The 16376-nt window shown below is 39.9% G+C and overlaps 1 protein-coding gene across 1 annotated transcript in view; it reads left to right on the top strand.

The window, feature by feature from the left end:
- PTGIS (prostaglandin I2 synthase) overlaps positions 1-16376 on the top strand; it is a 74519-nt gene that overhangs the window by 42275 nt on the left and 15868 nt on the right. Inside the window, exons 5-6 of the mRNA XM_058177408.1 lie at positions 4672-4826; positions 9223-9404. Of these exons, the coding sequence (XP_058033391.1) occupies positions 4672-4826; positions 9223-9404 (337 nt within the window). The remainder of the gene's footprint in view (positions 1-4671; positions 4827-9222; positions 9405-16376) is intronic.

Below are 16376 nucleotides of genomic sequence, written 5' to 3'. Positions count from 1 at the left end.
GAGAAAGAGTGGGAGAGAGAGGGTGGGAGAAAGAGAGACAGAGTAAAAGAGAGAGGAGGGAGAATGCCTGAAGGGCCCCATCCCATCACTGGGAGTCCAGGCACTTCAGCAAGTGGCGTGCTGGATTTGTATTAGTGGTCCACGGGATTTAAAATTATGAACTTGGTGATCCCTGAGGTCCAAAAGGTTGGGGACCCCTGGCTTAGAGAGGGCTGTAAAAGCACTGTGAAGCGGTATATAAATGCTATTGCTATTGCTAACAACTGTGGCAAGAAAAGTCATAAAATTGGGCAAAATTCACTTGACAACTTACGTTTAGCAACAGAAACATTGGGCTCAATTGTGGTCATAAGTCGAGGACTACCTGTTCCTTTTTCTTCTCTCTGAGTTAAACAACAGAGTAGTGCCAGAAGGAAAAAAAAATGTGGCACAGCTCCCACTTGCTTTGCTTGCTGTCTCAATGTCTGTATGTGATCAAAGTATAAAAACAAAGAAACGGAAAAAAGCAGAACAATGAGTTGGTTTGGCTCTCCTGGTATCTGGAAGGGGTTCTGCACTTTTTCATTAAACAAAGAAATCGAGTTCTCTTTCTTATATTCAAGATTTCAATGATCTCTTCTCACACACAATGGAGCTACCAAGCTGCAGAATGTTGATAAAAATGTTTATTGAATGGCTGCATGTGAATGAACTTTATGCAACATGCACAGGAAATGTCATGAAAAAGCAACATACAAATTTCAGCTGAACATTTTAGGCACATAGGGGATCAAAGAACAACCATGATCACATTTCAGCATGTAGAATCCAGTTTCCATACACAATCCAATTTCTTGTCCAAAACATACTGCAGATTTCATTGTAAGCTACTAAGACATGTGCTCAATTATGGCTTTTAGAATTATTATTAAATCATTCTTCTCTTTCTGATTAATTTCCTAAAGGTCTTCCAAGTACTGCTATCTTGTATATAAGGATTAGAAAGGGAGCTTGGAGATCATCTAACCCAGGGGTGGTATTGATTTACCGTCACTACCGGTTTGCAAATGTGAGCGCTCGCGCACAACACCTCTGCGCATGCGCAGGACCTTCGGGTGGGTGGGCGGAGCCTACCGCAGCCGCCACTACCAGTTCACCCGAACCAGATAGAACTGGCTGAATACCACCACTGATCTAGTCCAAATCTTTGCCCAGTATAGAAATTCATTATTACAATATGCCCCACAGTTGGCCTCTAGACCAGGGGTCATCAACCTTTTGGACCTCAGGGACCATCAAGTTCATAATTTTAAATCCCGCAGACCACTAATACGAATCCAGCGCACTGCTTGCTGAAGCGCCTGGACTCCCAGTGATGGGATGGGGTCCTTCAGGCACTCTGCCTCCTCTCTCATTCGCTCTGTCTCGCTTTCTCCCACCCTCTCTCTCCCCTCTCTCGCCAACTCTTTCTCTCTCATTCTCTTTCTCTCTCTCTCCCCCACTCATTGTCTCTCATTCTTTCGTCTCTCTTTCTCTCTCTGTCTCTTCGTCCTCTCTCTCCCACTCTTTCTCTCTCATTCTCTTTCTCTCTCTCTCCCACTCATTGTTTCTCATTCTCTCATCTCTCTTTTCTCTCTCTCTCTTTCCCCCTCTCTCTCCCACTCTTTCTCTCTCTTTCTCTCTTTCTTTCTCTCTCAGCAAAAATAGGAAGATTTCTCCATGGACCACCAAAATTTTCACGGACCACCGGTTGGTGACCGCTGCTCTAGACAATCTTTAAGATCTCCAGCTATGGAGAGTCCATTATCTCCTGAAAATTTCTGTTCCACTGTTGAACATTTTTTTGTTATTAGGAAAATGCTTTCCAGTTGAGACCTACTCCTCTGCAATTTAAATCTATTATCCCTATCCTCTTTTCTGAACAATTCTGCCTGGCATCCTTTGAGACACTCAAAAATTGCTATCATGTCGTCCTGAAGACAGCTAAATAGATCCAAGATCATTCCAAGTTTCTGGTTATCATATTGTTTGTTTTTCTATGGACACATGCTGGGACACATTAACATAGATAGTTTTTGTTGTTTTAATGTTTTATGTTTTAACTGATGCTTTATCGTTTTTAAAGTTATCCTCTGGTAAAGTTACCCTGTGATAAGATAGGTGGCCAATAAATTTGGCAGAAAGACAGACAGAGAAGCAGACAGGCAGTTTTATAGTTTTTAAAATAAATGTATATTTCTCTTAATTTTTGATTGGGTACTGGCCAAAGTTTTCTGAAGATGGGTGACTATATAAATGTTTAAATTAAATAAAATAAATGCTCCAGTTTGTCAATGCCCTTCCTAAAATATAGTGCCCAATACCAGACACAATATTATGTCTGTGGTCTGATCACTGGTGAATAGAGCAGTGTATCAGCTTGTGATACACCAAGATACCCAGAACCTTTTATGCAAGTACTGCTAACCATACTGGATACCATACTATCGTATACTGTTTCTCAGGGTTGGTATTTGCTTCTGGTTCACAAATGTGAGCGCGCGCCCACCTCTGTGCATGCACAGAGCCTTCCACACATGCGCAGAGCATCAAAAACGGGACTTGATGATGTCTGGGTGGGGGGGTGGAGCCTCCCGCAGCCGCCGCTAATGGTTCACCCGAACCGGATAGAACCAGCTGAATACCACCACTGCTGTTTCCTATCTAAATGAAAAACTCTGTATTTGTCTTGAAATTCATTTTTCTGCTTCCTAGCTATTATTCTAGCTCATCTGGAATCATCCAGAACCCTGACACTTCCCCTAAGGACTTTGCTATCCATATTTCTGGAAATATCTGCAGATACTTGATATTTTGCAAGCTAGATATTTTCTAAACCTTGATTAAGTCCTTTATAAATGTGTTGAACAATCCAGAGCCAAGACTGGAGACTTGCTGTATGACTCTTGATGTAGTGATGTAGAATCATTGACATACATTCATAGGGTACAATTGTTCAACCATGCTGAGTCTCCTACTATTTGGAGTCTCTTAGTCACTAAGAACTGCTTTCAAAGGAATAAATGTTGACATGTAAACACAGCACGGCTCCTTTTGCCAGAGGAAGTGCTTTCTTTAATGCAAGGTTCAGAAATGAATCCAGCCCAAGATTTCAATTTTACATGTCTCATTAAGTGAGCCAAATAATGTCTGGGTAAGGGCTTCAGGACAGACACCCTACGAACAAAGGCAAATATATGTGTCCCAGGATAATGTTGCAGGATCCAATCTAGGTCAGTTACTGGGACCAAACATTTTGTCTTCTGAACTTTCGGACTCGTGCCGGAGCCCTTTTTCAGGACTAAACAGAAGTTTCCTGAAGATGGGCTCCAGCACGAGTCCAAAAGGTCAGAAAATAAAACCTCTAGTCCCGATGACTGACCTAGATTGGACCCTACAGAAACCCTACCTCTATGATTAGAAACCCTACCTCTGTAGTTAGAAATCCTACCTCTACGTTAGAAACCCTACCTCTAACTCCCTACCTTTACCTCTAACTCCTCAATCTTTTTGACACCGATTTTGTGCAAGATAATTTTTCCACAGACCAAGGAAGGGGAAGACCATGCAACCTATATCCAGTGCATGCACAGTTTTGCATGCCTGTCACTCACTTCCAGCTGGGCAGGTCGGTTCCTAATAGGCCACGGACTGGTACCAGTCTGTGGCCCAGGAATTGGGGGTCCCTGCTGTAGTTTCAAGGAGCTGTATTCGAATTGAGAGAGAAGAAAGAGAGACTTTCACTTAGTTGATAGAGTGGCTGGTTATATTTTCAATGAAGGAGCTTGTTTAGCATTGTGTTGTAATCCCAACACATCTGAAAGATACTGGAGAAGCAAAGAATAGAGGACGAAACATTTATACGGGTGGGGGGGGTGGAATATCATCTCTATACAAAGCAAATGGTATAAAATGTTAGGGATTTACTTTTTCTACAGTAATGGCCAAAATTGTGGAAACCTTTTGGGAAAAGTGTAATTTTGAGGTTTGATGGCTAATAACACCACTTTTTGGGGGGGAGATTCAAGATAATCATATTCCACAGTTGGAATGGCCTGGGAATAGCCCAGCCCTTAACCCAATTGAAAATCTATGGAGCCGGCTAAAGAAACTTGTTAGTCAGAAGCAAATGAGCAATAAAATCCAGTTAATAGAAGCAATCATTCAATCTTGCTTTTACATTATAACAGCTGCAGAACTAAAAGACTTGGTTCACTCCATGGGAAGACGTTGTAAGGCTGTAATTCAGGCTAAAGGTGACCCAACTAAGTATTAATTGATGTGATAATTTTTGTTTATCTCATTTTTTCTATGGTGATAATTTTTGTATATCTCATTTTTCTACGTGTTTCACTTTTCTTCTTTATACTGTAACTGCTATTCTAATAACAATAAAAGTATTGCTAAGTATCCTTCACAAAAGTTATTGCATTACATTTTTGATTAAATTATCTTTCCATTGATATATAATTTTATGGTATTACTCCCCCCAAAAAGTGGTGTTATTAGCTACTTTTAGAAAATATACTTTTCCCAAAAGGTGTCCACAATTTTGGCCACTACTATATTCCTAAGAATTGTGATATCTACAACATATTGTATAATGGCATTTTTAAATAATTGTTTTAATCGCTTCCGTTCCTAACCCTGCAGAGCTGGATTCTTGACATTGTATGGAAATGAAAGCAAGGATTATGAAGATGTTAACTGTCAAGCTAAAGATCGAGCTTATTCGATGGAAGTTTATAATGCATATTATAAATTAGACCGGTTTTTGATGAAAGCTGCCCGGTCAACTTTAAGTGGAGGTGGGTGTCATTGGTAAAGAAATATCACTTTTAAAATTTCAATGCTTTGAAACCTAGACAAAAGTGAATTTACTTCTTAGAATCAAAACCAGAGCTTCACTACATATCTGCAGTGTGTTTGTGCTTCTTATTTAAATGTAACTATAATTTAATTAAATGTAATATTTAGATGTTAGAGTGGTATGTGCAGCAAATAATAATAGCTAATTATGAGCAAGTGCTGATTAATAGTTAGAGTATTGGAAACCAGGAGACTGTAAATTCCAGTCCCTTCTAGAACCTTGATGAAGGTATCTTTTCTTTTATGTACACTGAGAGCATATGCACCAAGACAAATTCCTTGTGTGTCCAATCACACTTGGCCAATAAAAATTCTATTTTAGGTATGAAAGCCATTTGGTAACCAAGGGCACATCATTCTCTCTCAATACAAGCCATCTCACAGGGTTAAGTTATTCATAAAAATAATAAAGGTAGGATACATTTTTTTTTAAAAAATAATGTCACGTTAGGTTAAAATAATAATGTGCCAGCAGATTGATAGATTGTTCATAGTTCACTTTAGAAGATGTATCTGATCTAGATAATTGTAGTCTCCAAAAACATGTTATATAGAAATATAAGTAACGGAAAGTTAACTGATGTGATCATTTTGAGATCTATTTCAAAGGATAAAGGGTTTTTTTTTGCTACAGATTATTAATTTTTCAATGGGACACATCTGCCTTTGGAAGAACATGGTGTTAATCCATTCAAACCTCACCCCCAGTGTCCAAAGTTCAGTTGGGATCCATGATATATATATAAGTAGATAGTTGAGATGGGTGGGTGGGTGGGTGGATGGATAGATGGATAGATGGATAGATGGATGGATGGATGGATGGATAGATGGATGGATGGATAGATAGATAGATAGATAGATAGATAGATAGATAGATAGATAGATAGATAGATAGATAGATAGATAGTATAGAGCTTCCATGTTTAAATTCATGTTTATATTTACACTATACCTAGTATTTTAATAGGAATACCGTAGCTGCTACTTCTCTATTAAAGAGGTTTTCCCAGGAACAAAAAAAGCAAAAAACCCTATAAAACTACTGAGTAAATGTGATTAATTAATAGAATAAATGCAACCTTATAAAAGAGGTAATGGTACTAATCTTATTATTTATTGATGAAGCTTTTTCTTCCTGAAAGAGTAGTAAACAACTACATGGCACTATTGAGAAAAGGAAATTTAACAAGAGGAAATTTACAAACAGTAGATGGTGCCATTGTGCAACTTTTTAGATCCTTTCATTACAGGCAGTTCAAATGGTCCATCCAGCTTTCCTCCTCCATCAGGATGAGATAATAAGATAATTTTATAACGATTCTGTCAGTGTTTTCAGTCCAAGCTTACAAAATAAGCAGAGCTCTCTTTCTTGCCAGTGTTTAAATTAGTAAAAATGTTTCAAAGAAAAAAAAATACTTGTAAGTAGGATATTATGCTTTTCAAATCGTAATGTACCCTTTCATCATCACCTTGAGCTTTCTTGCATCTATCATCACGTTCCGATAAAATAAACATCTTAAAATGATTGCTGTCATTGACAGCTGCAGAAATGACTCAAATGCAGAACCTCATGTATTATGGCCACCATTTCTCCTGCATGGTGATCATTTGAAGGTCCTCTGATCTGTACAGCTCTGGACCTGCACCTATAGTTGGCTAAGACCTACCTGCAATTTGTTTCACCCTTAAAACTGAAAAATACCTAATGAGAACTAGAACATACTGTATTTCCTCCCCAAAAACTAAGAAGCACCTTAGTTTTTGGGGAGGAAAATAAGAAAAAAGCTGATTGGTGGGTGGATCGGCCTCCCGGAATACCCCCAATCAGCTGTTCCCAGAGGTGAATTTAGCAACAGGTTCATTGGTTATAAGCTCTGTGCCTTGCTTCTTTTTCAGTCTCTGAAACTTCTGAAACTCCGTTTCAGAAAAAACTTCTTTTTCTGCCTCTGAAAGCCTCCGAAACAGAACTTCAGAAAAAAAGCCTCTGAAACTTCATTTCGATGCCCTGTTTTGGAGACTTTTTTTCTGAAGCTTCATTTCTGAGGCTTTTTTTCTGAAGCTCTGTTTGGAGGCTTTTTTTCTGAAGCTTCATTTCTGAGGCTTTTTTCAGCCTCTGAAACTTCCTTTGAGAGGCTGGCAGGGCTAATATTCAGAGTATAAGATGCACCCAGATTTTCACCCTCTTTTTTGGGGGAAAAAGGTGCGTTTTATACTCCGAAAAATATGGTAAACCACAGAATAGAGGTCTAGTCTAGTCCTAATTAGTACGTATGCCTTGTTTGATAACAAAATGCATACTGTTTGAAAAGCTGAGACTGACCCTCTTGAGGCTAGTATAATTGAGGCTGGACTCCTATACCTCTAACTTCTGGAGAGTTGAAATTACTTCTGAGTAGATATGCCTCAATGAGAGCCAGATTGATGAAGCACCAGGCTAGAAACTAGGAGATGGGAAAGTCTAGTCCTGCTTTAGGCACAAAACCAATGGTGGAATTCAGATTTTTTTACTACCAGTTCTGTGGGTGTGGCTTGGTGGGCATAGTGTGGCGTGGTGGGAACGGTGTGGCTTGGTGAGCGTGGCTTGGTGGGTGTGGCAGGGAAAGATACTGAAAAATCTCCATTACCACCCCACTCCAGGGGAAGGATACTACAAAATCCCCATTCCCTCCCCACTCCTGGGGGAAGAGACTGCAAAATCCCCATTCCCACCCCAATCAGGGGCCAGCCAGAGGTGGCATTTGCCGGTTCTCTGAACTACTCAAAATTTCCGCTACCGGTTCTCCAGTACCTGCTGGATTTCACCCCTGCACAACCTGCAGGGGTGTCAGAACCTGTTGGATTTCACCCCTGTACAAAACCAACGTCAGTCCCTCTGTCTCAGCTCTAGCAAGCAAGCAATGGCAAATCTTGCCAAGAAAACTGAAGGGATTTGTCCACCATCCAAGCAATCTCACACAGAGAGAGGGGGAGGGGGAAGAAGAAGGAAAAGGAAAAAGAAAAGAAAAAAGAAAATCCATAGATTGCATTATTTAGAGGAGATAGATAATGTACAGTGAAATCATGCGTAAATATCTATCAATTATTACAGCACCTTCTCAAACAAACACAGAAAACATCCAGCACAAATAATTGTGCAATTTACCTGGGGAGTACAGTTTATAGAGAGTGAAGAAATAAACTTGTATATGCACTAATTCTCTTAATGAATGTCTGTAAGAGACTCTGAAGATGCCACTATACTTCCTACCTGTGGTCCCAGGTTGATAAGCAACAGCACCTGCCTCACTAATCACATACAGTTTGCCTCCATCCCTCCCTTTTCTCTCTTTCTTCCTCTGAGTTCTTGATCCCTGATTTAATCATAGAAAAGTCTTTCTCAGCCTGATACCTAGATGTAAAGGATGCGCAAGTAATTAAGATATACAAGCCCTGAAAATAAATACATCCTGAGTGATCTGAGCTAAAAACTCAGACATAATGTTTGGCTTTGAGGATTGAATTCTTGCTCATCCGTGAAATTCACATGGTAGCATGATGGAAAGCTACTTTCATTTATTTATTATCCTTCTTCAGTAAGAGCCCCAAAGGCCCCTGCCAGAAGAAAGAGCGAGAATAGGGAAAATAGTAGTATACATATTAATAGATAATACAACTTACTATAACTAAAAATAAGTTAAGCTTAGTAGATGGAAGTTTAGGATTAGGTAATTTAATTGTATTATTAACAATAGTGTGTTAAGGTATATTGTGAATTTAAAATATTAAAGGTTTAAAATTGTGGGGATTTTGAGATACACTCCCAGGATTGATTAAATATTGTTAATATTTGGCTTTATTAGTAATCCTACATATTTGGAATATTGAAGTTATGGTGGAATAATGAGTAATTCTTAAAATATTAAATATTAGTAATTTAGTAGGGGATAACAAATACATGGGACGAACAAATGTTATCTATGTTTAAATGAATTAATGAGAAAAATGATAAAGAATTATGAAGAGAAAACAGTATTGTTGAAGTTGGAAGATTAGGATTACACGTACTTATTTTTATTATTATTGTTAGGGTTGTTTAAAAAAGATTTGACCCAGTCAATACACTGTCCACAAAATATATATGGTATGAAAAGAAAACTGCAAATAAAACATGTTTAAAAGAGAGAGAGAGATTATAAATTTATTTTCATAAAATATGTAATAAAAATTGAGAACACCTCTACTTTACATGGTTGTTTTCAGGATAAAATAAAATAGGCCTTCTGATTTTATTGGAGGAAGGCCCCAATAGTAACCACCTATCATCCGTATTTATATCTCTGGTACTTCTCTGTATAGTGGAAAAACAGAAATTTTACAACACCAGAAAGGATCTCTGGAGCTTTTTTTCTATGGAAAGACTGGACAGCAGAGCAAACCGAAGTGTTTGGTTGAACATCTATAAGGAACACTTGGTAGACCTTGGTGTGAATGAAGATATGCAAACTAGAGCCATGGTGCTGCAACTCTGGAGTACTCAGGTAAACATGCAATTTTACTTTCTGCATTTCATCCTCTTTATGGTTTCTCAGTCTCAAGTTCCATCCTCTTACGCGAACTATTTAGAAATAGAGTTTCTAAATAGTTTGCGTAAGAGGACAGAGTTTAGAAAAACATACCTATGGGCCAGAATCAATTGAAAATATAAATGTTGTATGTTAATATCAGTCTTGCATCATGGGCCACTTGTTCCTTAGTGACACTAATGGCAGGACATAATGTCTATGGAGTTTCTCAACCATCTAGGTCAGAGGTCTCCAACCTTGGTCCCTTTAAGACTTGTGGACTTCAACTGCCACGTAACTTGTTTCCAACCGCAGTACAAGGCAAAACTTGGCACAGCGTCTCTCAGAGTCATGGAACAAACGAATTGTTTCCTGCAAAAGCCCACTCCCTGTTCGCTCCTCTTTTGTTTCCTATGGGAGGGGCCAATCACCTCCAAGGTGTCTGCTTTCTGAGTTCTTCTTGTCTTTTGGCAGCTCTGTGCATGCCCACACTGGGAACGGGCTCCAGCTGCTCCTTTGCGTCACTGCTGTCTAACTCCTTCTCTGCCTCTGACGCAGAGCCCTCGTCTGAGGTTTCCCCAGCCCCCAGGACTGGCCCAAATTCCTCCCCCACCTCCTCACTGTCCAACTCTGCTGCCAGCTCTGTGGGCCACCGGCGGGCCACAACATTGGGAAAAGGTGCATGAGAATGAGCGGGAAGCTTGATGGTCTTGAGGGGCAAAATAGTTCCTCATTTATTGGTGATCATTGATGACAAATACCCTGATTTTATAACCCCCAAATACATGTGTAGTGTCAGTCTTCAATTAGGATAATCAATACTATGCCTGCCAACATCTCGGATAGTGGACTTCGTGTTTACATCTTCCTTTGATGTGTTCAGGTTGGGAAAAGGATCCTTGTATGGAAAATCTATCCATCTGCATGTAGATTATTGGAATTGGATTTATGTAATTAAAAGTAGTGACCCCTAAAAAAAATAATAGAGGATTGTTGTTGTTTTTCTTGATCCCTTTGAAATTATCTTCCTTTGACTGCCACAAGGTACATAAGTAAACTCAGAAAATATGCGAATTTCTATAGCAATAATTGCATATTTTTTTTTGTTTCAATGTTTGGTTTCAAACAATAAGCTCACGTCTATTTTCTACCTTCAGTTTTAGAAACATTGAACATGGCAGACTGTAATGAGAGATGCTCTAATTCAGTGTTTTTCAAACTCAGCAATTTTAAGATATGAAGACTTCAACTTCTAGAATTCTCTAGTCAGCAACCTGACTGGGAATTCTGTGAGTTGAAGTCCACACATATTAAAAGCTGCCAAGTTTGAAAACCCCTGCTGTAATTCATGTAAAACAGGCTGGGAAGGCTGTTTTTTAACCCATGTTAAGCTAGAAAAGAGGCCTGCATGCTGCAGAAGACAAAGTTGAAACAAAGCAGAGATAGATCAGATCTAACTCTCTGAACAGGAGGTATAGCTGAAAGAGAGGCTGCAGTGTAGAGACAGGATATGTACAGTAAATTGGATGTACAGTATATTGGCTTATTTCCCCATTAGGAAGAAAGATTGAAAATAAAATTGTTATAATAATGTTAATAGTATTATAATCATAATGGAAGAGAAGTCATTTATCAAAAGTAGAGTACTGTTACATATAAAACTTCTCAGTTGCAGTTCTTTATGTCTTTATGATCTAGTTAGAAAAGTTATTGAGTAGCTAACAGGAGAGAAAGCCTTGCATGAAATCTTAAAGGGGTGGTTAAAAATATGGAGCTAAATGGATAAGTACTCTGATATTTTATAAGATGGCTTATATTTTTTATAGTGACAAATGTGAATTTTACTCCCAGGAACCCCTTGAACCTGCATACCAAGGGCACACATAATACTTCAGTGGGTAGACCTCTTTTTTGGCACACCTAAAAATAATAATGTTTTTAAAAAGGACAGGTGAGATTTCTGACTCAAATATGAAAGAGCTGTTTCTTGTTCTTTAGCACAGGGGGTTCCAACCTTGACAACTTTATGACTTGTGGACTTCAGCATGCTGGCTGAGGAATTCTGGGAGTTGAAGTCCACAGGTCATAAAGTTGCCAAGGTTGGAGACCCCTGCTTTAGCATATGTGTTTAAACTGCAGTATCTGGAAGGTCAGGTCCACTCCATTCCCCCCATATCCTCAGCAATACCATCAATACTGTTTTTCATTCCTTTCTTATCTTGCCATCTTCTCTTACGTCTTATATATATTTTTTTTTTATTTTTATTTTATTTGCATTTATATCCCGCCCTTCTCCGAAGGCTCAGGGCGGCTTACACTGTGTTAAGCAATAGTCTTCATCCATTTGTATATTATATACAAAGTCAACTTATTGCCCCCAACAATCTGGGTCCTCATTTTACCTACCTTATAAAGGATGGAAGGCTGAGTCAACCTTGGGCCTGGTGGGGCTTGAACCTGCAGTAATTGCAAGCAGCTGCTGTTAATAACAGACTGCCTTACCAGTCTGAGCCACCAGAGGCCTTATATGGGAGAGTATATGTAGGAACAGAGAGCCTGTTTGGTGTAGAGGTTAGGTTGTCACCAACCTAGAAACAGGGAGACGTGAGTTCTTGTTGTCTTTACAAACAAAGCCAACTGGGTGACCTTGGGCCACTCACTCTCTTTTAGGCCTAGGAAGGAGATAGTGGCAAACCACTTCCAAAATCTTGCCAAGAAAAATGCAGAGACTGGACCAAGCAGTCACCAGGAGTCAACAATGACTCAATGGCACAAAGGGGGGAAAAATAGGCAGATACATTTTTTAAAAATTATTTTGCTTATGTGTTTCTAAATTTATTTTAAACTTGTGAATCAGTTGAAAACTGAGAAGATGGAAACTGCTGGAGGTGCATTTGTAAAAACATACGTTTATTATGAGTAATATTGTTAATATTTAATTAATTTAGTCACCTAAACCCTTTTTTTTTGTAGTATAGCCCGAAACTGCCCAGAGGGAGTTGAAGTCCACAAGTCTTAAAGTTGCCAAGGTTGGAGACCCCTGCTGTAGAGCATATGGCCAAAGTAATTTGAGCAATCCTTTACCTGAGCATAAGGGAGCTAGGGACTTGGTATTGGATTCCAAGTGATCCAGGCAACAAAGTCACAGTTATCAGCTGTCAAAAATTAAAAAAAATGTATTTCTTCTACATCTGGAGAGGCACAGATTCTCTAACCTTCCTCTAGGGAGATCCTTTAACCAGTAGTGGGATTCAAGTAATTTAACAACCGGTTCTCTACCCTAATGATTTCTTCCAACAACTAGTTTGCCAAACTGCTCAGACAGTTAACAACCGGTTCTCCTGAAGTGGTGCGAACTGACTGAATCCCACCACTGCCTTTAACTCAAAATATCCTGATTTCTGGCATGCAGGAACACCTTTATGGAAGCAAACAAAATCAAGAGATAGCGCACAAACATTTCATGCAGAGATCACCTTTATGCTTTTGCGTTCCAAACAGGATGGGAAGATGTCTCTGAAACACTGAAAAGCTGCTTCAGAGAGTGTAGAGGTACTAACCTAAAAGTACAAGCAGCAAGCTTTAATTTAAGGTATTGGTTTTGTCTAGACCAGGGGTGGGATTGAAAAATTTTAACAACTAGTTGTCTGCCCAGTTGCTGGGTGGGCGTGGCCATGGGGGCATGGCCTACTCAGCCTCCTGCACCACGGGGGTGGGTGGGTGGTATTTTCACCCTCCCCAGGCTCCGGATGCTTTCCTTGAGCCTCCCCCGGACTCCAGAGGCCGGAAACGGGCTGATTTCCAGACTTCTGGAACTTCCAGGAGGCCCATTTTTCGCCTTCTCAGAACCTCCGCATGGGCCCTGCACTTATCTTGCATCCAAAACAGGCTGTATGGAGACTCCTGGGAGGGAGGGGTGTGGTGGGCTGGGCCAGACAGTCCTTGCAACTACCGGTTTGGTAGTTTACCAGATGGAAAATTAGCATCTGGTTCGCCCGAACCGTTCTGAACCGGCTGAATCCCACCCCTGGTCTAGACTATTACTAATTGTTTCCCAACAGGTCCCTTTGTTTCCCAAAATATAACTGGAAGCCCTGCTTTAGAAGATTTGATTTCCTATCGCTCTCATAATTACCCCGACTTGTGTTAGCAAATCTGCTCCCAAAGACACTCCATGCTTTGGTTGTTACACATTGAAAAGAGACAATAAGAATTTTTAGAATGCAGCTGTCAAGGCAGGAAGAGAGACTCCCCCCCACAAATGAATAAATCCATTTGGTCACCACGTTTAATAATTAAAAACCTGGATGCACTTTGATTCTCTCGCCTCCACCCCACTTTTAATGGCTGCACTTTAATTAAAAGAACAGCCACGCTTCTAACAAAAAACAAAAAATCCAAGCAAGAACAAAATCTTGCATCTCTCTCACCCTTCCAAAATCAGCATGTATTATTTATTCTTTGCACTTCTCTCTATTGGATTTGATGTACTCTTGATGTACTTGCGATCAATAATAGTGCTATATTGCATTTCACTTAATCATCCCAATTTTAATAAGCAAGCAGAGAACAATAGAAGTGCTGGGGCTTCCTGTTTTCTGCTGCTCGGATTCTGAAATAAGAGCATTCCCATCAGATGAAGTGGTGGGAAAGAACACTGACTTGTTCCCAAGAACCAAATCTCCATATTGCACTGCTTAAAGCTGGCTAGCCAGCTTGCTTGCTTGTTTGTTTATTTGCTTGTTTGTCTATTTATTTACACTTACCATCTGATTCCAATCTGTTTGTTTATTAAATTTTTATGCTGCCATCTTCCCTATAAGGCAGGAGCGTCAAACTCGATTTCATTGAGGGCCGCATCAGGGTTGTGTTTGACCTCGGGGGCCCGGGGTGGGCGTGGCCAGCTCGACATCACTTGTGTTGGGGCACCTGTGGTGGCCCAAGTGCTCTGCCAGTGAAAATGGGTTCCCGAGCTCCATTTTAGATTGCGATGGTCTCCTGCAACCCTCTGCCTAAAATGGAGCTCGGGAGGGCTGGTGCCCTCTCTCGAGCTCTGTTCTTCGCTGTTTCCAGGGTGACCCCATTGGGCAGATCTAAGCACCCCTCGGGCCTGATCCAGCACCCGGGCCTTGAGTTTGACAACTCTGCTATAAGGTAACTCTTTGATGGACCATAACATAAAAACAAATCTAAAAAATAAATAAACAAAAGCATATAACAGTGCCAATAACAAAATGGCTAACCCAAGCAATGAAACGAACGTCATAGACCAGAAGGGACTTTAACCATCTTCCTGCTTATCTCGTTTTCATCTGAACTGAGAAAAGATCTTATGCACATAAGGATGACCAATATTATAATAGGATCTCTAACAACATACATGAGCCCTCACACAGGTCGTCTTTAGAATGCTATTGAATGCCTAGAAGATGGAACTAAATGGATAAGATTGAAAAGTGATACAAATTGAAAACTGGAAAATCAAAAACTTTGGTCTCTGGTATTTTACCATCATCCTTTAGTGAAAAAATGGCAAGATCCAGAATTTGAAAAGAGTGAGCACACAAAAAGCAAATGCAGCTCCTTGGAATAATGACTCTAACAGTAGAGACATCTTCATGAAATCTGCAGGTTTTAATAGCTAGACAGGTTTATAGTGGTGATAGACTATGCAAGAAGTTCCTTTTTTTAACTTTTGTTCTTAATTGTGGCCACTAGAAGTATCTCAGGACCACATGAAAGATGTTAGTGTCCAAAATGACCTGTCCAATCACTTTTTTAAGTTACCAGGGGAAATATAACAGCAGTCTCAGTAATGAAGAACAGTAGGAATACAGGTTCCTAGGAAAAATGGACATTAGGAATATTCTGAGTTTTAATATAATCCAGGGATTTATGAGGATTCCCACACAACTGCTGGTTCAGCCCAGTTGGATTGGAGGTGTCACAAATGCAAAATTCTCAAGAAGAGCACTTCCATTATTATTCCAGTTTCCAGGCCAAAACTTCTGTACATTTTTTTCTAAGTGCTAGGAATATAAATCATTTCAAAACTATAAAAATTTCAAAAATGATCCAGGAGAAAAAACAAAGGCCACTAGATCTCACATTGATTTAGCTAGTGCACAGTTTGCAGGCAATCCAGGTTATTTATGTTCAGATTTCCCCAGCATTTCTCCTCTTAGTAGATGCCTCCAAGTTTCAAAGGCTACCTTTGCAGTCCTGATCCTGGATAGTATAGTGCTGTTCTAATGGGTTTAATTTGCACCTTATAGCAAAATGTCTTGCTTTAAAAATCAAAAGTACTAGATAGAAGCACAGTCTATCACCATTACAAAATGACCAACTAGAGTCAGAATATTGCAGGATGGGCTGAGTAGAAAAAGACCTCCTTTAGCTTTTTTTAAAGTCTCCAGACTAGAGCTTTTCATCTAAATATTTTAAGGCCAGTGGGTTAAAATTTGCTGTTAAAGTGCAGCAGTGGTAGGTTTCAAATTTTTTTACTACTGGTTCTGTGGGTGTGGCTTGGTGGGCGTGGCATGACTTGCTGGGCGTGGCAGGGGAAAGATACTGCAAAATCCACATTTCCTCCCAATCAGCTGAGACTTGGGAGACAAAAAGTAGATGGGGTTGAGGCCAGTCAGAATTTTTACTACCGGTTCTCCGAACTGCTCAAAATTTCAGCTACCAGTTCTCCAGAACTGGTCAGAACCTGCTGAAACCCACCTCTGAAGTCCAGTGATAATTTGCAAAGCCCTTTAATCTCTGTATAAATCTTAGCTCTCCCTCAAATCACAGGGAGTACTGGGACTCCTGAGAAGGGAGAGGTTGCATGGGCATAATCTGATCCAAGATCTCAGCCACCCCCTTATTACAAGTGGCAGCCCGGATTTCAGACGGTTCAACCTCCCTGTGGTAGGTCATGACATTGGAGAATCCCAAGAAATC

Source organism: Ahaetulla prasina, chromosome 3 (assembly GCF_028640845.1).
Source record: "Ahaetulla prasina isolate Xishuangbanna chromosome 3, ASM2864084v1, whole genome shotgun sequence".
In the NCBI taxonomy this organism is placed as follows: domain Eukaryota; kingdom Metazoa; phylum Chordata; class Lepidosauria; order Squamata; family Colubridae; genus Ahaetulla; species Ahaetulla prasina.
Note: the sequence above shows the minus strand (reverse complement) of the source record. Positions and strands in the feature narration are given on the sequence as shown.